Here is a 23,666-nt window from a genome sequence, read left to right as displayed (position 1 = left end):
GGGCTATCTGTGGCTGACGATGTCTCTGAGCCGGATGCAGTCGTCCACCCCGTTCCAGAGGAAGCTTCTCGGCCCACAAGGTCTGGGCATTCACAAATGGTGGGTTTGCTGGTAGTTGGGAGCTCCAACGTTAGGCACGAAATAGGGTCCCTTAGGAACGTGGCTCCCAAGGAGGGGAAGGAAGCCAGTGTGCACTCTGTGTGCATTCCGGGGGGAGTCATTCTGGATGTGGAAAGGGTGCTTCCGGATGCCATGAAGAGTACAAGGTGCACCCAACTGCAGGTGGTGGCTCATGTCGGTACCAATGACGTGTGTCGCCGTGGATCGGAGCAGATTCTGTCTGGTTTCGGGCGGCTAGCGGAAATGGTGAAGACTGCCAGTATTGCTTCCGAGATTAAGGCGGAGCTCACCATCTGCAGCACCGTCGATTGAACCGACTGTGGTCCTTTGGTGCAGAGCCGAGTGGACGGTCTGAATCAGAGGCTCAGGCGGTTCTGTGACCGTGTAGGCTGCAGATTCCTTGACTTGCGCCATCGGGTGGTGGGTTTCCAGTTTCCGCTTAATAGGTCAGGAGTCCACTACACACAGGAGGCGGCTACACGGATAGTGGGGGCTGTGTGGAAGTGACTGGGCGGTTTTTTGGGTTAGAGGGTCTCAGGGAACCACAGAAGAGGCTCCGTCAGAAAGTGGGAGGTAAAACACAGTAAGTTAGTTGTAGAAACGATTGGTATTGTAGCTGTAAATTGTCGTAGCTGTGTTGGGAAAGAACCAGAGATCCAAGCCCTAATAGAAAGCACTGAAGTTCAAATAGTTGTAGGTACAGAGAACTGACTAAAGCTGGAAATAAGTTCAGCCGAAATTTTTTCAAACGATCTAACAGTGTTCAGAAAGGATAAATTAAATACAGTTGGTGGTGGAGTATTTGTTACTGTCAGAGGTAGTTTGCCTTGTAGCGAAATTGAAGTGAAAGAGGAAGCGCCTGATAGAATTTTGCACAGAGCACAACTTAATCATAGCTAACATTTGGTTCAAGAATCATAAAACAAGGCTGTATACATGGAAGAAACCTGGAGATACTGACAGGTTCCAGATAGATTATATAATGGTAAGACAGAGATTTAGGAACCAGGTTTTAAATTGTAAGACTTTTCCAGGGGCAGATGTGGACTCTGACCACAATCTATTGGTTATGACCTGTAAATTAAAACTGAAGAAACTGGAAAAAGGTGGGAATTTAAGGAGATGGGACCTGGATAAACTGAAAGAACCAGAGGTTGTACAGAGTTTCAGGGAGAGCATAAGGGAACAATTGACAGGAATTGGGGAAAGAAATACAGTAGAAGAAAAATGGGTAGCTTTGAGGGATGAAGCAGTGAAGGCAGCAGAGAATTAAGTATGTAAAAAGACGAGGGCTAGTAGAAATACTTGGGTAACAGAAGAAATATTGAATTTCATTGATGAAAGGAGAAAATATAAAAATGCAGTAAATGAAACAGGCAAAAAGGAACACAAACGTCTCAAAAATGAGATCTACAGGAAGCGCAAAATGGCTAAGCAGGGATGGCTAGAGGACAAAGGTAAGGATGTAGAGGCTTATCTCACTAGGGGTAAGATAGATACTGCCTACAGGAAAATTAAAGAGACCTTTGGAGATAAGAGAACTACTTGCATGAACATCAAGAGCTCAGATGGAAACCCAGTTCTAAGCAAAGAAGGGAAAGCAGAAAGGTGGAAGGAGTGTATAGAGGGTCTATACAAGGGCGATGTACTTGAGGACAATATTATGGAAATGGAAGAGGATGTAGATGAAGATGAAATGGGGGATACGATACTGCGTGAAGAGTTTGACAGAGCACTGAAAGACCTGAGTCGAAACAAGGCCCCCGGAGTAGACAACATTCCATTGGAACTACTGACGGCCTTGGGAAAGCCAGTCCTGACATCGAAATAAGTGTCCAAGGAATAGAAAAGCAACTGGAATCACTCAATAGAGGAAAGTCCACTGGACCTGACGGGATACCAATTCGATTCTACACAGAGTACGCGAAAGAACTTGCCCCCCTTCTAACAGCCGTGTACCGCAAGTCTCTAGAGGAACGGAGGGTTCCAAATGATTGGAAAAGAGCACAGATAGTCCCAGTCTTCAAGAAGGGTCGTCGAGCAGATGCGCAAAACTATAGACCTATATCTCTTACGTCGATCTCTTGTAGAATTTTAGAACATGTTTTTTGCTCGCGTATCATGTCATTTCTGGAAACCCAGAATCTACTATGTAGGAATCAACATGGATTCCGGAAACAGCGATCGTGTGAGACCCAACTCGCCTTATTTGTTCATGAGACCCAGAAAATATTAGATACAGGCTCCCAGGTAGATGCTACTTTTCTTGACTTCCGGAAGGCGTTCGATACAGTTCCGCACTGTCGCCTGATAAACAAAGTAAGAGCCTACGGAATATCAGACCAGCTGTGTGGCTGGATTGAAGAGTTTTTAGCAAACAGAACACAGCATGTTGTTATCAATGGAGAGACGTCTACAGACGTTAAAGTAACCTCTGGCGTGCCACAGGGGAGTGTTATGGGACCATTGCTTTTCACAATATATATAAATGACTTAGTAGATAGTGTCGGAAGTTCCATGCGGCTTTTCGCGGATGATGCTGTAGTATACAGAGAAGTTGCTGCATTAGAAAATTGTAGCGAAATACAGGAAGATCTGCAGCGGATAGGCACTTGGTGCAGGGAGTGGCAACTGACCCTTAACATAGACAAATGTAATGTATTGCGAATACATAGAAAGAAGGATCCTTTATTGTATGATTATATGATAGCGGAACAAACACTGGTAGCAGTTACTTCTGTAAAATATCTGGGAGTATGCGTACGGAACGATTTGAAGTGGAATGATCATATAAAACTAATTGTTGGTAAGGCGGGTACCAGGTTGAGATTCATTGGGAGAGTGCTTAGAAAATGTAGTCCATCAACAAAGGAGGTGGCTTACAAAACACTCGTTCGACCTATACTTGAGTATTGCTCATCAGTGTGGGATCCGTACCAGGTCGGGTTGACGGAGGAGATAGAGAAGATCCAAAGAAGAGCGGCGCGTTTCGTCACTGGGTTATTTGGTAACCGTGATAGCGTTACGGAGATGTTTAATAAACTCAAGTGGCAGACTCTGCAAGAGAGGCGCTCTGCATCGCGGTGTAGCTTGCTGTCCAGGTTTCGAGAGGGTGCGTTTCTGGATGAGGTATCGAATATATTGCTTCCCCCTACTTATACTTCCCGAGGAGATCACGAATGTAAAATTAGAGAGATTAGAGCGCGCACGGAGGCTTTCAGACAGTCGTTCTTCCCGCGAACCATACGCGACTGGAACAGGAAAGGGAGGTAATGACAGTGGCACGTAAAGTGCCCTCCGCCACACACCGTTGGGTGGCTTGCGGAGTATCAATGTAGATGTAGATGTAGATGAACTCTACCATCTGGTGGGCAAGATGTATGAAACAGGCGAAATACCCTCAGACTTCAAGAAGAATATAATAATTCCAATCCCAAAGAAAGCAGGTGTTGACAGATGTGAAAATTACCGAACTATCAGTTTAATAAGTCACAGCTGCAAAATACTAACGCGAATTCTTTACAGACGAATGGAAAAACTAATAGAAACCGACCTCGGGGAAGATCAGTTTGGATTCCGTAGAAATGTTGGAACACGTGAGGCAATACTGACCCTACGACTTATCTTAGAAGCTAGATTAAGGAAGGGCAAACCTACGTTTCTAGCATTTGTAGACTTAGAGAAAGCTTTTGACAATGTTGACTGGAATACTCTCTTTCAAATTCTGAAAGTGGCAGGGGTAAAATACAGGGAGCGAAAGGCTATTTACAATTTGTGCAGAAACCAGATGGCAGTTATAAGAGTCGAGGGTCATGAAAGGGAAGCAGTGGTTGGGAAGGGAGTGAGACAGGGTTGTAGTCTCTCCCCGATGTTATTCGATCTGTATACTGAGCAAGCAGTGATGGAAACAAAAGAAAAATTCGGAGTAGGTATTAAAATCCATGGAGAAGAAATAAAAACTTTAAGGTTCGCCGGTGACATTGTAATTCTGTCAGAGACAGCAAAGAGCTTGGAAGAGCAGTTGAACGGAATGGATAGAGTCTTGAAAGGAGGATATAAGATGAACATCAACAACAGCAAAACTTGGATAATGGAATGAAGTCGAATTAAGTCGGGTGATGCTGAGGGAATTAGATTAGGAAATTAGACACTTAAAGTAGTAAAGGAGTTTTGCTATTTGGGGAGTAAAATAACTGATTATGGTCGAAGTAGGGAGGATATAAAATGTAGACTGCCAATGGCATGGAAAGCGTTTCTGAAGAAGAAAAATTTTTTAACATCGAGTATAGATTTAAGTGTCAGGAAGTCGTTTCTGAAAGTATTTGTATGGAGTGTAGCCATGTATGGAAGTGAATTATGGACGATAAATAGTTTGGACAAGAAGAGAATAGAAGCTTTCGAAATGTGGTACTACAGAAGAATGCTGAAGATTAGATGGGTAGATCACATAACTGATGAGGAAGTATTGAATAGGATTGGGGAGAAGTTTGGGGCACAACTTGACCAGATGAAGGGATCGGTTGGTAGGACATGTTCTGAGGCATCAAGGGATCACCAATTTAGTATTGGAGGTCAGCGTGGAGGGTAAAAATCGTAGAGGGAGACCAAGAGATGAATACACTAAGCAGATTCAGAAGGATGTAGGTTGCAGTAGGTACTGGACGATGAAGAAGCTTGCACAGGATAGAGTAGCATGGTGAGCTGCATCAAACCAGTCTCAGGACTGAAGACAACAACAACAACAGCAACAACAACAACAACAGTTCATGTGAAATAGCACGGGTAGAGGTTATACCTGACAATCGGACTAAACTATTAATTGGATCGTTTTACCGACCCCCCGACTCAGAAGACATAGTTGTTGAACAGTTCAAAGAAAACTTGAATCTCATTTCAAATAAGTACCTCTCTCATACAATTATAGTCGGTGGTGACTTCAATCTACCCTCGATATGCTGGAAAAATTATACATTTTTAGCTGGCGGCAGGCATAAAACATCATCCGAAATTGTACTGAATGCTTTCTCAGAAAATTATTTTGAACATTTAGTTCATGAGCCCATTCGAAGCGTAAATGGTTGCGAAAACATACTTGACCTTTTAACAATAAATAATCCTGGACAAATAGTGAGTGTTGTGACAAATACAGGGATTAGCGACCACAAGGCAGTTGCAGCTAGGTTGAATACCGTAACACCTACAACCATCAAAAAGAAACGCGAAGTATATCTATTTAAAAAAAGCTGATAAAATGCTCTTAACGCCTTTTTAAGAGACAATATTCATTCCTTCCGAACTGATCATGTAAGTGTAGAAAAGTTGTGGAGTGTTTTCAGAGAGATAGTATCAACAGCAACTGAGAGATATATACCACATAAATTAATAAGTGATGGTACTGATCCCCCATGGTACACGAAACTGGTCAGATCGTTGTTGCAGAAGCAACGAAAAAAAGAATGCCAAATTTAAAAGAACGCAAAATCCCTAAGATTGGCAAAGTTTACAGAAGTTCGAAATATGGCGCGTACGTCAATGCGAGATGCTTTTAATAATTTCCACAACGAAATTCTGTCTCGAAATCTGGCAGAAAACCCAAAGAGATTCTGGTCATACATAAAGCGCACCAGTGGCAAGACACAATCAGTACCTTCACTGCGCGATAACAACGGTGAAGTCACTGATGACAGTCCCACTAAAGCAGAGTTATTAAACACGGTTTTCCGAAACTCCTTCACCAAAGAACACGAAGTAAATATTACTGAATTCCGATCAAGAACAACTGCAAAGATGAGAAACATAGAAGTAGATATCCTCGGTGTAACAAAGCAGCTTAAATCACTTAATGAAGGCATGGCCTCCGGTCCAGATTGTATACCAGTCAGGTTCCTTTCAGAGTATGCTGATAAAATAGCTCCATGTTTAGCAATTATATACAGCCACTGGCTCACAGAAGGATACGTACCTAAAGACTGGAAGATTGCTCAAGTCGTACCAATACCAAAAAAGGGAAGTAGGAGTATTCCGCTGAATTACAGGCCTATATCACTAGTGTCGATTTGCAGTAGGGTTTTAGAACATATACTGTTTTCGAACATTATGAAGTACCTCGAAGAAAACGATTTATTGACATATAGTCACCACGGATTCAGAAAATATCGTTCTTGTGAAACACAACTAGCTCTTTTTACTCATGAAGTAATAAGTGCTATCGACAGGGGATGTCAAACTGATTCCATATTTTTAGATTTCCAGAAGGATTTCGACACCGTTCCTCACAAGCGTTTTCTAATCAAACTGCGTGCCTACCGAGTATCGCCTCAGTTGTGCGACTGGACTCGTGATTTCCTGTAAGAAAGGTCACAGCTCGTAGTAATAGACGGAAAGTCATCGAGTAAAACAGAAGTAATATCCGGCGTCCCCCAAGGAAGTGTTATAGGCCTTCTATTGTTCCTGATCTATATTAACGACATAGGAGACAATCTGAGTAGCCGTCTTAGACTGTTTACAGATGATGGTGTCATTTACCGTCTTGTAAAGTCATCAGATGATCAAAACGACTTGAAAAATGATTTAGATAAGATATCTATATGGTGCGAAAAGTGGCAACTGACCCTGAATAAAGAAAATTGTGAAGTTATTCACATGAGCACTAAAAGAAATCAGCTAAATTTCGAACACGCGATAAGTCACACAAATCTGAGGGCTGTAAATTCAACTAAATACTTAAGGATTACAAACAAATAACCTACATTGGAACGATCACATAGATAATATTGTGGGTAGAGCAAACCAAAGACTGCGATTCATTGACAGAACACTTAGAAGGTGCAACAGGTCTACCAAAGAGACTGCTTACACTACGCTTGTCCGCCCTATTCTGGAGTACTGCTCTGCGGTGAGGGATCCGCATCAGGTGGGACTGACGGATGACATCGAAAAAGTACAAAGAAGGGCAGCTCGTTTCGTATTATCGCGAAATAGGGGAGATAGTGTCACAGACATGATACGTGAATTGGAGTGGCAATCATTAAAACAAAGGCGTTTTTCTTTGCGACGGGATCTTCTCATGAAATTTCAATCACCAGTTTTCTCCTCCGATTGCGAAAACATTCTGTTGGCACCCACCTACATAGGGATAAATGACCATCACAATAAAATAAGAGAAATCAGGGCTCGCACGGAAAAATTTAAGTGCTCGTTTTTCCCGCGTGCCGTTCGAGAGTGGAACGGTAGAGAGACAGCATGAAAGTGGGTCATTGAACCCTCTGCCAGGCACTTTATTGTGAATATCAGAGTAATCACGTAGATGTAGATGTAGTGTTATATCCAGGAATTAGAACGGTTAGTAGTTGTCCTGCTGACTCCCTCTATCCAGCTGTCATCCAACCATCCTCTTTACGAATTGTGGACATGACAGTAGGTTCCTTAATCTCTTCAGTCAGTAGGTTATACGATTCTCTCCGTATGTCAAATTGCAGTTGCATTCATAGAAACTTCTTCCAGTGTATTCTTTTAGCTTCCTGAAGCAATGTTCTTAAAGCATCTTAACTGCCCTGTATTCATGGAGCCTCAGAGTGCGCTCTGATTGCCCTAAAGCACGTTGATAAGCTCTTCTTGATCTAACACTTCGCCTCAGAGTGCAAAGTTCTGGGCTCCAACGGATTATAGCTTGACTTTTTATGATTTTATTAGGCATGAAAATGTCCTGTTCTCTTTGCAAGAGTTCGGTTATTAGCTGCGCACCCAGGTCCACATATACTGGAATAATTACATTTTAAATGCTACAATATAGGCAACTGTTGAAGCTGTCAGTTGCTCAAAAAGGAGTACATTATTCAGCAATTGACCATTTGCCCAACAACATAAAGTGTCTGGCAGGTAGTAGATCAAGTTTTGAAGCTAGCTCAAAATCATTTCTTTTGGACAACTCCGTTTATTCCATGGACGAGTTTCTGTTTCAGAACAGGCAAAAAGATTAAATTAAAAAAAAAATTGTACCTCTAAATGTAGTTTCATGTGTAGGACTAAAAATTTCAGTAATATTAATATTAGCACTATTCATGTGTGTGTATATGTATATTGTAATCTGACTTGTTCCACATCATATCGATAAAATAATCGTAAAAGTGATCTACAGAACATGACATAACTAAACTAAAAACTAACTACTATAGTCATTCCCAAGCCTGGGAAAGGCGTCCACTCCCCACAATTTATCGACCGATAAGCATACTCTCTGGAGTATCCAAGGTGTTCGATCGTCTCTTCCTGCGACGCCTACTAGACCATGGGGAAGCCGAAAATCGTTTATCAGATGTCCAGTTCGGATTCCGGAAAGAGTATTCACAATCCAGCAAGTACAGCACTTTGTGGAGGATGCAAAAGAGGTCTTCGACCACCATGACTTCACTGGAGCCTTAGTGCTCCACGTTATCAAACCTTTCGACTACGTGACATGAAGGGCTATTGTATAAATTGCTAATACATGGAGTCCCAACTGCACATGTGAGACTACAGTGTAACTACTTGGATCGACATACTTTCCATGGACATGCTGGCAAGAAGGGTCATTACACCATCACCATCAGTGTACTGCAAGGGTCGGGGCCTCGTCCAGATCCCATATACATTTTACATAGCAGACATCCCCACAACACAATTGGGTGAAGCTGGCATTATATGCTGATAACATGGTCTTGGACATCAAGAGGCTTAATGCACAGACGCTGCAGCGAAGACTTCAGATGGCGACAGTTTAACTCGGCGACCAGGCAAAAAATGACGGCTAGCATTCAAACCAAGCGAGACGCAGGCAATCATCATTATGGATAGGGTGGTACCAGCATCCCTGCAGCCTGTCATCGTCAAGGGAATAGTCATAAACTGGGCATCATCTGCCCGATACCTTGACGTCACGCTGGACAGACATCTAACGTGGCGCCAAGATACAGGAAGAAGCACATGGCAGGGCACTTGGACGACTGAGGGACCTATATCCAGTTATCAGCCCATATTCTATGCTGCCCACCCAGGTCTATCTTGCTGTCTACAAGTGCGTCATACGACCTTTGCTCAAATATGTGAACGCTACTTGGGGCAATGCGGCCGACACTCACATCCGACGTCTACTACTGGCTCTACACCTCTCTCGGAACTATCCACTGAGAGAACTGCACGTTCTGGACGATGTACCGCAACTGAAAAAACGATATCGAGAACCTTCGAGGAAGTTCCACCAGCAAACTACTGGCTCGGCAGATATACACATAAGAAACATGGGCAACAAAGGAGAGTACTAGCTCGCTCTACGATGGCCACACCACCTTCGGAACTCATAAAATGCAGTTTATCTAAACATAGAAAATATATCAGAAGTAATGAGAAAAAGAAAGCTGGTACTTTTTATACATTTATGCTGAATGCGAGACAGTAGATTAATCAAAAAAATCTTCAAATATTTGTGGCATAAGAAGTCAACAATTTGGTTTCATGAAGTAAAAAATGATTTAGAAAGAAATAATATGAAAGTAGAAGAAACAACTGAGAGAGAAGTGTATAGGGGACAAAGTATTGACTGTAGAAGTACTCCATGGTAGAACAGTGAAAGAAACAGGTACGAAGAGGACAGGAAGAAAAAACGTAGTGAACAGTAAAAAAAACTGGTACGAAGAGGACAGCAAGAAAAAACGTAGTGAACAGATGAAAGAAAACTAGAAGAACATAATAGATCAGCGAATAAAGAATTGAAATTGGCACCCAGTCCTTATCGACGCATCCGAGCAGAAAAAGAATTAATAATAACGCTACTTAGGTAGCTGTAATTGGTTTCACCAAATATGCTATAACTAATGTCAGTCATTCAGAAGGAACAGACATAACCCACTCGAGAAGACGAAGGTAAAACACAAAATGTCAAAAATTCATCTCGAACTAGAAGTTAAGAGTTTCCAGTGCTAAACCTCGCATACGTGAAATCATTCTAGCGACGGTACGAACCACAGATGCGGAAATGCACTCGTATAAGCGAATCTGACAAAGGGTAGATCACTATGACTCGATGCCTGGGAGGCAAAAATGGCACAGTTCAGTTTAAAAAGTGAGGTGGTCACCGTATCTAGTTTATTTATGAAGTTGCGAGAACCCATTTCTGTTTGTTTCGTGAGCGCCTGGTCACTGCCCGTCTAAGTGAAAACAGAGTAGCCGGCCGCTGTGGCCGGGCGGTTCTAGGCGCTGAAGTCCTGAACCGCGCTGCTGCTACGGTGGCAGGTTCGAATCCTGCTTCGGGCATGAATGTGTTTGATGTCCTTAGGTTAGTTAGGTTTAAGTAGTTCTAAGTCTAGGGGACTGATGACCTCAGATGTTTCAAATGGCTCTGAGCACTATGAGACTAAACTTCTGAGGTCATCAGTCCCTAGAACTTAGAACTACTTAAACCTAACTAACCTAAGGACATCACACACACCCATGCCCGAGGCAGGATTCGAACCTGCGACCGTAGCGGTCCCGCGGTTCCAGACTGTGGCGCCTAGAACCGCTCGGCCATCCCGGCCGGCGACCTCAGATGTTAAGTCCCATAGTGCTTAGAGCCATTTGAAAACAGAGTACAAATGTCTTTAACGGGTCAAAAGTAATTTGAAGTGGAAAATTTAGGCACCTCGGCCCTGTGCACGAATTATGTAATGTATGACTTCTCCAGTATCCTCTATCCACGGACTGGTACTGTTTTTCAGGGCCGGCCGGTGTGGCCTAGCGGTTCTAGCAACTTCAGTCTGGAACCGCGCGACCGCTACAGTCGCAGGTTCGAATCCTGCCTCGGGCACGGATGTGTGTGATGTCCTTAGGTTTGTTAGGCTTAAGTAGTTCTAAGTTCTAGGGGACTGATGACCTCAGATGTTAAGTCCCATTGTGCTCAGAGCCATTTGAACCGTTTTTTTGTTTTTCAGGCCGCGCAGCGGAAAGGGCACCCTGAGCCTGGATGGCCCGCCGCTGGACGGCAGGGTCTCGAAGGGCTGCGAGGCCGTTCTGTACCCGCACAGCGCCGACAGCCGCATGGCGCTCTGGGCCATGCTGACCCCGCGCGGCACTGCGCACCACCTCGCCGACGGCGGGGGCGGTGCGGGCGGCGGGGGCGGCGGCTGTGCCCGGAGGCCCGCGTCGCCACCCCCCGCCTGCAAGGCGCCGCCGCCGCCGCCACCCGCCTCCGGGAGCACGCCCACCAACTTCGACAACTCGGCGTTCGTCGACTCGGATGCGGACGGCACGTCGGCCGACGCGTTCCCGCTGGGCGAGCTGTCGGAGGGCAGCCCGCGCGTGTCGCCGCCCACGTGCATCGAGCATCCCAACCTGCCGCCGCTCAACCTGCACCCGCACGGCCGGCCGCGGCGCGCGCCGCTGTCCCGCCAGGGCTCCGACGCGGCGTCGCCCGCCTCGCCGGTCGTCCTCTAACGCCACAGTGCTCTTTACGTTAAACACCAAAAATCTATCGTCACGAAAACCTGCGACAACGAATGACAATCTTCCTAAATGGCTCGCTACAAGTGCCTCCGAACGTATCGCTGTAAAAGCTTACGGTTAGCAAAGACTGACGACACTCTTTGAACCTATCGCGCTTACGATTCCTGCGTCGAAACGGACGTGTACTCATGTCTGAGAAACTTAACAGACAGTTAAATGACGCAGTGCACTTATCAGTGCTCTGAATCCTACTTTCTCACTATCGATCTCCTGTGCTTCAGAGACGTGGATATCTGCCTAACACGGATGTTCGTCGTCTTCGACTATTACGACTCTCTTCTAGCTGAGAGATATTTGTCATTTTGACAGTGTCATTAATGTTGCATAAAGCAGCTGACTGCGTGTCGTGCAAAAGAGTTAATCACACTTATGTATTTCCTCCATTGACATGTGCAGTAATTGCTGGTTGCACGTCTCAGAAACTTAACATACCATAAAATGAGGCAACGTGCTTTCAGTGCACAGATTCCTATTTACTTTGCGTCGGTTGTGCTTATTCACGCACTATCAAAGGGACGGATGTACCTCGCACGTTCTTTCTATTCGTCTGCTGCAAATGAGAGATCACTGCCATTTTGAAAGTGTCCCTATGTTTCCACAAAGTAGTTGCTTACACGTTATACAAAACTGATTAACCTCCGTTCTGAATCTTACTTCGGTCTTGAAGAACGATTAAATCTGATTCTGAGGTATGAAGAAAGTGTTTCAAACCCAAGATGTGTGTGAATTCCTGAGGGACCAAACTGCTGAGGCAGTCGGTCCCTAGACTTACACACTACGTGACTAATTTATGCTAAGAACAACACACACACCCGTGCCCGAGGGAGGACTCGAACCTCCGACGGGAAGGACCGCGCAATCCGTGACATGGCGCCTGTAACCGCGCGGCCAGTCGCTATTTTCTTCGAGAAGATTCGACAGTAAACCTGCAGAACGTCAATAACAAGTGAACATGTTCCTAATTCTATTTCCACTCGAGGACTCCTTGAACGTAAAAATAAAAGGGCAAGATGAAGTGAAAGCTGTCTTAAAATCAATAAGGCGTCTTTGAACTGAATTTCTACTGCAAGTATTTCCCTGAGATCTCCAGGAAACTTCGAGCGACCTGTGATAAAGTGCTAGAATTAGTACGATAAAAGAGATTACTGCAATGCTTCATCTACTTGCATTCTGGATTTGGAAAGTAAGGAGCTGTGCATTCGGCAAAAATATGTGAAACGAGAACCATTCTAAAGTAATTTAGAGGATGGATCTTTCTTGGAAAGTGTTTGCGTCTTAGGTTTGTGACAGCTCTCAAGCAATGGAAGGAACTGATAATTCTTGCATTGCATCTGTCGTTGTAGTGCTAGGTAGTGTCTCATATTCTTAATCTGTAGAAGTTTCAGTTAGAAAGTTTTTTTTCTGTTTATAGAATGATGTGAAAAGCTGACGAGCTGAGATGAAACAATCGATAGCGAATGAAATTACGGGTATTTTGTATAGGAATGTATAATTTAGCTTAGTTGGACCAAGCAATCTATAGCAATTAGTTCTTCCATTTCAGATGCAATAGCCCATATATCGTCACAGTCGTCGGAATAGTGATAAGCTGGAACGAGGGCTGGCTATAGACTCCCTAGTGGCACGTCTAGAATGAATTTCTTTTATTTCCGCCAATGATCACAAAACTTTCGGTCCTTAGATTACCGGTTTCAGTCAGCAATTACCATCTTCAGATCTGCAGAAATTCATGGGAAACGGAATACAGCTAGTGAACAGATTACCTCTTAGAACAGTAAAATATGCCGAAACGAAAAATTCTATTATTCTTGGGCTAGTGATAAAACAGGTATGCCTCGTCATATTTTAAGTTCATGTTTTCATATCCATGAAAGTAATAACTTTTCGTTATGGCATATGGACGTAATCGGTTTACTAGTTGTATTCCATTTCCCACGATCTACAACAGATCTGAAAATGGTCATTTCTGACTGAAACCGGTAATCTAAGGACCAAAAGTTTTGTGATCATTGCCGGCCGCGGTGGTCATGCGGTTCTAGGCGCTCCAGTCCGGAGCCGCGCTGCTGCTACGGTCGCAGGTTCGAATCCTGCCTCGGGCATGGATGTGTGTGATGTCCTTAGGTTAGTTAGGTTTAATTAGTTCTAAGTTCTAGGGGGCTGATGACCACAGCAGTTGAGTCCCATAGTGCTCAGAGCCATTTGAACCATTTTTTTGTGATCATTGGTGGAAACAAAATAAATTCATTCTACACTTCCTGGATCACTGTTTTAATCCGCGACCATGTCGGAACTTATGAAACTGACACGTCTGTTGTCGCTACAGTACCGTACTTCATATACTAACAAGGGGCCGTTTCGATTCGTGGTGACAGGGTGTGTAGGGCGCGACTAGGACTTCAAAACGTTTAAACAAGATACAAATCTCAACTCTTTTCGACAAAATCGTGTTTGAAAATTTTAGGCGAGCTTATATACGAGTAATTTGTAGGTCCTCCTCCGATGCTGACTAATCAGCGTAGACGCCTACCATACTCGGGACCTGGGTTCAAATGTGTGTGAAATCTTATGGGACTTAACGGCTAAGGTCATCAGTCCCTAAGCTTACACACTACTTAACCTAAATTATCCTAAGGACAAACACACACACCCATGCCCGAGGGAGGACTCGAACCTCCGCCAAGAATAGACCTGAGTTCAATTCCCGCTACTGTCAAGGACTTTTCCTAGGTGGGAGGATTGGTACGAGGTGCACTCACCTCGTGATACCAATTGAGAAACAGCTTAACCGACTAGTAGCGGCTCCCCGGTCTGGAAAGTCTTCGAAGTGGCCGTAAAAGCGGTGTGCAGACCATATGCTCGTTCATACCGCAGTGGCAAGGCAGAGGATGACACGGCGGCCGGTAGACAGCTCTTGGGCCTTCCCGGGTTGTATGTACTTTGTATGGTCACTTGTATTCAATGAGTCTGTAGCGAGCGAATAAGCGCGTAGTTTCACAAGGTCGTGGTCTCTGGATCGAATATCGTTGCTGGTACTTTGTTTTTTCATTCCCCCGTAATTCTAGCAAAAGACTTATTATTACTGCACAGCTTATCAGTATTTAATGATTCATTTATATTTTAGTAATATTTATATTAAAAAAAAAAGAAAAATTCCCTAAGAAGGTTGAAAATAAAAAATAAGGATACACGAAAACTCTTAGTCAAATAACCATAATCATTTTATTTATATTATTGTGTTCACACTTGCTTCAATTATGTGCAGCCTATGGAGCTCTGCACGAATTAGGATGATACAGATAGTAGAAACATGGAAAACAGTCATTATTGCGACGTACAACGTATGTAATGAATGCCGAATTTTTACGTGTGAGTGCCTTTTTCAAGGTGTGTATTGCGAAATAAACGTGGTTTACATTCCTAAATGGCTCTCGGTCATGGTGTACAACTGACTGAATTTTTATGCAATGTTCTCTAGAAACACCCTATTCTCTTCGATGTTGTACGCGCAATTTTTTAGTCGTTTTATAAGGTTCTTCAGCTACCTCTAAACCTGAACGTCGCAAGGCTGCACCAGCGGACTACATTTTGGAGGAATTACTTTATTACCTCACGTCGGCAGACCCCTTCCATTCTGAAAAGTTTCGTCGTACAAAACCGGCTTCATTTGTCCATCCCATGAATCGAGGAGCAAAAGAAATAGCTCTTCTCTCACGTGTGGATACCGGGAAAAGATTATGAAAATTATAAATGACTGATTAGAAATTGATAATTTGTAGAGTCGTAATAAATCTCTTGTTAGAATTAAGGCAGAATGTAAAAGTACCGGCAGTGAACTTCGATCAACAATCCTCGCTCATATGAAACTAAGAGCTTACTCGCTCGGCTACTTACTGCTTATAAATTCTACCGACCACACAAAGTATATGAGCAAGTCTAAAATTTTCAAACTCGAGTTGAGAGCTGCGACTTGCTGCTTACATTTGTTGAAATCCTAGTCGTGCCCTACACACAGGCTCAATAAGAATCAGATCGGTGAGGGGAGTTCCTACTCTCCCCTTGTGACCCAGAAAAACCAACAACCTGCCACGAACCTCTATCTGACTCCCAAAAGTCCCTGCCAAAATTCCTGGCTAACTCACAAATCCTGGCGCCACATATATTACGCTGTAACTTTATTTTCTAAGTTTACAAGGTTGCCCAGCAAACATTTTAAACTAAAATCTTCTCGAAATAATTTAATGTAACGCTTTACTGTGTAGATTTGGTTGACTATATTCTGACGAGCTGTTCAAGGCCAAAATTCTTTCAGCATATAATTGAAAAACACAACGTCAACCCCTGTCATTCTTTGAGGTAGCTAATTCACTTTCACTACCAAAAAAATTTTAAGTTGACCGATTTTTAAAATCGGTGAAGTGGGTCACACGTGTCCGATGAACCTGACTAGATCCATATTTTCACGTGAACCTAAGATTTTCAGAGTTAAATATTTAATTTTTAGAATGGTTTTATCAAGATGGCAGTTATGGAAAAAAGTAGAACAAATCAGTACCAAAACATGTACATTCTCCTGACAATGAAAAACATGAAATTTCACACACAAGTTTTCAACATAACATTTGGAGATGGCTGTAATATATCACACACGAAAGTTTTATACAGTCTATGAAGTTTTCTGGGTCATATATGTCCCACTACATCCAAATTATGTACAAACCAGCAGAATACTGAGATGTGTACTGATGTTTCAAACCAATATATATGATGTACACGAAAACACAGTTCGTTATTTCAGACATTTTTGGAATGGAGAAGACGATGATTTGATCTGATTTTCGTGAAAGAGGCACACTATAAACACACACAACCCCATTTGATCGGTCACAGCTTTCTATATATGCACCCAATGGTCCGAAGTATTTTTCTCCAAATTTCGAAAGTATCTTGCTATGTGCTTGCCATAGACAAATGGGAGATGTTGGCATCGAAACCCTCAAAACTGCATATTAATGTTGTGGGACATATGTATCAAATCAACCACGAAAGGCTTAGCGCAGACAAATTTCCATCATAGTTTCGACTACGTGAGTTAACAAAGGCTGTACTTCCCTACGTATGCCCGCCATTTTCTGCTGTGATGTTTTTTTCTTTAATGTTCCCAGCTTCATGAAAAGATGGCATCCTCTTTTACGATTACTTCTCCTCCAGTTCCTCGGGTATATTAATTTTTTTCTTTACTTATGCTAGCATTTTCATATTCCAAATGTCACAGCAATGAGTGAAATTTAGTTTCGATAGTGTGTTGTCAATAAATATGGTGCTATTGCGCTTCTTTCACATCTACACTATTCTCAGCTCATACAGCGCCGCATGTCATATTCACTTGTAAAGTGATAGGAGGCATGGGATTTACACTGGGTAGGTTCTAAAGGGCCAACGGCCTTGCCACAGTGCTAACAACAGTTCCCATTAGATCAGTGAAGTTACGCACTGTCGGGCTTGTGACCGTCCAGCTCCGCCGAGCACTGTTGGCAAGTGAAGTGCACTCAGCCCTTGTGAGGCCAATTGAAGTTGCTGCTCCGGTCACGAAAGCTGGCAACGGCCGTGAGAGCTACGTGCTAACCACACTCCTCTCCATCTCTGCATCCAGCGACGCCTATCGGCTGATGTTGACACTGCGGTCGGTCGGTATCGTTGGGCCTTCCGAGGCATGTTCGGACGGAGTTCAGTTTAGCTTTAGGTTTTAATGGAGGTACTTTTCCCTTCTATGCCTGTCGCCAATTTAAGTAGCCTGTCACCACCAAAGTGTACATGGTGACCAACAGTTATGGTCCTTGACTCCTTAAGCCAAAGATATTAGTGAATCGAAGGTATAGAAAGTTGCCATCATATTTCCCTGTCCGCCCCCGGTAGCTGAGTGGTCAGCGCCAGAGAATGTCAATGCTAACGGCCTGGATTCCATTCCCGGCTGGGGTCGGAGATTTTCTCCGCTCAGGGACTGGGTTTTATGTTGTCCTACTCATCATCATTTCATTCCCATCGACGCTCAAGTCGCCGAAGTGGCGTCAAATCGAAAGACTTGCACTTTGCGAACGGTCTACCCCAAAGGAGGCCCTAGTCACACGACATTTACATTTATCAAATTTCACTCACTGTTCTGCCTATTTCATCCTCTACATGTTGTTTTAAACAGTATGTTCTCAGTGATGATCCGTCTGTAACTCGCACTCCGTTTTTTGTCTGCAATTTTGCAATTATGTGGACACAAACTTGGTTATCTTCTAGGAGAATCACATTGTCAAACAAATAAATCTTCTCTATGTGGCTTTCTATAAGCTAACCATAAACGAAAAATCGTTTTACAACTTTAAAAAAGGGTTTATTGTACACCAGTTTTTATGAAGCCGGAGCAGGGAAAATATGACCTATAAGAGAAATTGATTGCTTTAGCACAAAAATGTTAACAGATCGTAACAAAACTGATCAAGTTCTTAAAATTTGTTTATACTGTGAGGCAGAAGCTTTAAAAGAAAAAAAATGCTAACCTACGGTGATTTCGGTATTCACATTGACTTAAAAGTGAGTATGACATAGCTGTTTTATTGACTGAATTCCTATTGCAGTGAGCGATCATTATTCCTGCAGTAACCAAGAAACGAAGGATGGCTACTTCACTGGTGTGGATATTCTTGCGATTTTTTAGTCACATGTTTCGCATTCTAATTCACTATACGTCATGGGAATTTATTGTGTAGCTTGCTGTAGGAAAACGTGGTCAAGGTGGGGGGGGGGGGGGGGGGGGAGGTAACGAGTTGCACGGTTTCGAGGATTTACTCTTCCTTCAGCTTCATTCTGTTAGCTGTTCGTAACATAGTCTTACTCTTCGGATTCTGCAGCAGTATCTTGGGTGACATTACAAATTTCTCTGCAATATCTCATGACGTGACACTGCTTAATTTTATTCCCTCGTCAGATTTGGGCACTCGACGTATCCTGTATTATTGTGACTCCAAAAGTAATTCGTGGTTATAAAAGCTAAAGCCCCGTCTTCTGGCCCTCTCAGCTCTTTCCTGTTCGTTACGTGACGTTTTTAGATTATTTTCTGTCTATTGTAGGTCACAGTTTATAGCGCATACATTTTGAAAGCCAGTAGTAATTCTTTTGGAACCAAGTACATGTTCATTCACTATTTCTCTCTATACAGAAACAAGAGCAAAGCAGCATTTTAAACTCATTGCAACTGAATGTCGTGATCAGTCATTAACAAATCATACTTTCTTAATTTGTAGTTGTTAGTTGCGACACCGCAAATGCCTCAAGCTCAATTTGTCTCTTCCGTAGTGTGTGCTCCCATCACAAAATACACCGATGTTTTAAGTGCACGTTTTGCAGGACTACCATGTCAGTAACTAACTGTTAGGACTGTTTCACTCAGCGATAAGCGACGGTATCATTTACGTTCGCTGTTAATCCGTGTTAGAGAACGAAACATTTTAAGACGAATAGACTAAAATTTGGTTACAGATGTCGGTAATAATGTGTTAAACATCGATACTTCTGTAAAGTGGAACAACGTTGGCTCATAAGAAAAATAGCGTTGAATATTAAATTCCACTTCTTAGGACAGTAGCATGTGAGTCGAAAAAATTCATACAAGCAATTTTTATAAAGCAGATGATCGTATAAGCAAGAAATCGGTAATATTCCAAAAATTATCAGTGAGCAGGTGCAACAGATGATGCTGATGACATCGGTGATTTATTCATCGCAGCCATTGAGTTTCAAGTGTCTATTACGGTTAATTTTAACTTGCCTTAGAAATGGGACATTAATAGAACACAGTCACAATCTCCTTTGTCAGAGATACAACGCAGGAATGAAGCTTAAAGTTTTATCTGAAGTTATAATAAGGTCTTTAGAGATGGAGAACGGATTTGCTAGGGGCAAGAATGGACATAGACAATCGACCGTAGCCTATATGTGGAACCACTCTGACATTCACCTGATCTGGTTTAGGAAAACAATCGGAAACCTAAATGAGGATGAACAATCCCGGATTTGAATACATTTCTTCCTCAATTCAGTTCCAGTGTCCTAAGGAAGTATCCCCATTAAATAGGAAGAATAGAGAGGGAAAAATATTTGACTGAAAGAATCTGTACACGTTTGTCAAAAGCTTCTGCCAAAAACTCAGCATCAGCTGCAGAAGGTGTCTGTGGAAGAGTTCAGAAAGATACTTGGTGATTGCAGTTCATGGCTTATGTAACTGAAAGCTGGGTCAGAAGCCGCATAAATCTCCTCCTGTCTTCTCCTTTCCCATTCGCTTCATCACCAAAAGCATCATAATACATAAACAAAATGCGTTCATGAAGGAAGTGGGGCTGTGTGAAGAGCCGAGCGATAAAGATAGAAATGGTATAGTGATGATGATGTGATGATGATGATGAATTAAGGTGGCAAAAAATCAGGGGCAGCCTGCTTGTAATTGGCGCCATTTGGGTGGGATCTATGTTACGTGTGTTAGGTGTAACTATGTTGTGTAGATGATGTAATCAGTATCTGTAATGTTGTGTTAGTGATGTAGTTGATGAAAGTGAAACTGTGTGTCAACACATAGCCTGCTTTTCTCGAATGGTATTGAGGGATCCGTTATATATCCTCCCTCCATGAGAATGGAATTGAACCTAGGACTCTGGTGTAGTCTGGTTACGAGAAACAGCATGCAACACCTTTCTCCCATTTGTCGGACGAACACTGGCGATGAAAGTTTGTTCGCTACTAAGATTCGGACTGGCTATATTCGTACATGTGTGTCTTTGAAACTTATGTGGTAGGGGTGGCTACAGTGTGGTGAAAAGACATTGTCAAATGGCTCTGAGCACTATGGCACTTAACATCTAAGGTCGTCAGTCAAAGACATTGTCATTGTAACTGTGGCCATGCAGCAAATATCAATGTCCTCGTAATAGGTGCATCACGATAGGAAAGCAACACTGACTCCTCGTATTGTCTATGGTCACCAAAACATTTAGTTTTTGTCTGGTTACGCCCACATGAAGAGCCGAACAGTGGATGCTCTTGAGATAGTAATGTGCCTTTGGATGTGTCAAGTACTGGAGAGGTCGTGTGTAGATCGAATTATTCATCTAGCATGTTTATAGAAACATGAACTGGGAGAAATGGTGAGATCCCAAACTATCTCGGAAGGGGCTGACAGTATTGTCTGAACATTATGAAAACATGAAAAACTGCACTAGGTAAAGTGTAGAGAAGATGTGTCACAGTGCTCTCCGACGCTACATCAAAAAATCCTTCCCTGTGTAAGGATATTACTTTACTGTCTCTCTGTCAGAATGTTGCTTCTAAACCAAGAAGGGCACTACTCTAACACTTGGTTGAGAGATTAATAAGAGTCAACAGAAAAACAATGTTACAGGACAATATGGAGTCCTAAGAAATTACCATGTTGATTGAATATTGGTAGGATGTTAATCAACCAGTGAGTCCTTAGATCTATAGCTGAAAGTGGTAAGGACCTGAAAGGATTTGTTTGTCCTGGGTAATAACATCGTAAGCAAGGTAAAGGTTAGAATGGCAAATATAGCTTTTATCAAAATTACAGTATTGTTGTTTGTTGCTGGATCGTCCATCTCTTGCTGGAGACTTTGGCTTTCTTCATAGGTACAGAGTTTCTGATCCCAGGCCACATCAAGATTTCTAGTGGATTCCTTCAAGCGAGGCTAGTCATATTCGTTATTCTTATACATTTCCACGAGTAAATGACTATAACTGCGGTTTCTGGGTAAACAATTCACTAGTGACAATATGACACACGTGCAATTTTTCACAGCAATTCTTCGCAGTCCACACTGTCAGTCACCCATAGCAAAAACCTTTACTTTTGGTGAATTTTTGTTCAAAAAACATATCATCCATTTGGCAGCAGTCGACTTCCCCTACGTAATGGCAACTTGTAACGGATATGGTAGCTATTTAGTATTTCGACTGACCACCCCTGCTGTTTAGTGTTTACCATCACTGACAACGGACAAGGAGGCTGTGACAGAAGTTCAGCAACACATCGGATTTTTCTGAAATGTTATTGTATGAAATCGGATACATTCAGTTTCACGAACGAAATCAGAAGCTGTTTGAATAAGTAATCTGCGACATTGACACATAAACCACTGAAAAAACACCAAAACAAACGTCTTGCAGAAAAATGTCTTTCATATTGATTGAACTTATGACCACTACAGTCCACACTTTTCACTTAGTCATAAACAAAGGTAGTCAGCATCACATTTAAAGAAGAAGAATAGTTCATTGTGTGAACTGAAATGTAAAGGGGCTGTAGGACAGTACAGCAACAAGACTCTAATAGATGAAGATCTATGTTGTTCTTTTTGGAAAGAAGTTTGCAGTTATACTATAATTCACACTGCAGGCTACCTTCATTCATTCTCTGAAAACATGAGTTTGCATCTAGAACAATAGGCAGTGCAGACTGTATGCATGTAGGGGTCAAATTTTGGCCTTATTGTGCTGTTTTGATGTGAACATTTATCTAAGATGAGAAATGCATTTTCTTCTACCTCTTATTTAAGATTTAAGTTCGATTCTTGGGAAAAGTCTTACAGCTGGCATTCTGTATTTTTGTTTCATTCTTTGTCAGATTTTAAGTGACTTGTCTGATATTCATTAAGTTTTGACAGGCAGCTGATCAGATTTTTCTTTTAATCAAAACAAACAGTCGTTACGTACTTCCTTACTAACAGTTTCAAAAGCTTTATGTAAGATGTGACCGTTCATTATAACAACACTGGAAATAGTAATTAGTACTGGCTCTATGTGATATATCTTCTATTTGTATATATAGTTGTGATTTATTATAACTTAACTATGTTATGAAAAGGTTCTTGATCTTATATAAAGACAATATTGATTACGTTTCTAGTCTGTAAGTAGAAAAAGGATCTGCTCTTTATCGTTCACATACATTCATCATATTGCTCATTATTTATGAGGCTCTGACTCAGATGAATAATTTTAGATGTGTTACTGAAGGTGCCATATTGCTATTCACCTGAGTTTATTCATTGAAACAATAGATCCTTACTGGATCATTGGATGGGATCTGGGCACAAATTCTCGTATAATTGATCCGTCTCATAACCATTATGAAACTTTGCTAATTAGGAATGAAAATGGCACTATCTGAAAGATTTATGTGCTCCAGTTACTTTCGGTACTGTTATATAACTAATATAAATCAATGATTTTTATATCCATATATTATTTCCGTTACCACTTAAAAAAAGCTGAATGTAATTACTTTGTTATTAATTTCACCTTCCTTGGGAGCTTAATTCTGGGTTGATGGAATATCATTCTACTTTTTATTATCTATCTTAGTTTAATATAATTTGATAAGATGTAGAAAGACTGCAGTTGTAGTTGTTCTACAGCAAAACAGAATGATAAAGCAGTTCAAATATTCTGATGTGGGATAAGACTGTTATTCCAAATACACTCATGTATTTTGCAGCAGCGTTACACTGCCATCATTTTTATAAATTTATTGGTGAAATGTCCAATAATTAGATCCAGTCTGATAAATTAAGTATCCTATACACCTTTACCTGCAGATTACTTTTTGAGGACTTTTTAACTTTTTGCATGTTGTGTTGATGTTTTTAACTGGTAGTATCCCTCATAAAGTCATGAACGTGGACTTGAGTACCAAAATTTTTCATGTAGTGTCTAACTAGAAACATTGACATGCCTTTCTCAAGCAATTTTTTGGGAAAAATAAGCTTTCCGAAGAAATACTCTACACATAGTTAATGTATTTTTAGTCACCATTTGCAAAATATACAGGCACATTCCATTGCGGTTTTGCATCATGGAAAATGATGGTGTTATAGGAAGTAGATTAGTTCTCCTTCCATCTTTTGGGAAATGAGTCTGCTTGAAAAAGAATTCATGGAATGTCATAACATTTTCTAGTCACTATGGTTCACATTTTATAA

The 23,666-nt window shown here is 42.0% G+C and overlaps 1 protein-coding gene across 1 annotated transcript in view; it reads left to right on the top strand.

Moving 5' to 3' along the window:
- LOC124555864 overlaps nt 1-11,565 on the top strand; it is a 136,851-nt gene extending 125,286 nt beyond the window's left edge. The window contains exons 3-4 of the mRNA XM_047129928.1: nt 11,064-11,267; nt 11,328-11,565. Coding sequence (XP_046985884.1) covers nt 11,064-11,267; nt 11,328-11,565 — 442 coding nt within the window. The remainder of the gene's footprint in view (nt 1-11,063; nt 11,268-11,327) is intronic.
- The last annotated feature ends 12,101 nt before the right edge of the window (nt 11,566-23,666 follow it).

The sequence above is a fragment of the Schistocerca americana genome, chromosome X (assembly GCF_021461395.2).
Source record: "Schistocerca americana isolate TAMUIC-IGC-003095 chromosome X, iqSchAmer2.1, whole genome shotgun sequence".
Classification (NCBI taxonomy): domain Eukaryota; kingdom Metazoa; phylum Arthropoda; class Insecta; order Orthoptera; family Acrididae; genus Schistocerca; species Schistocerca americana.
This window is presented reverse-complemented; position numbering and strand designations above follow the sequence as displayed.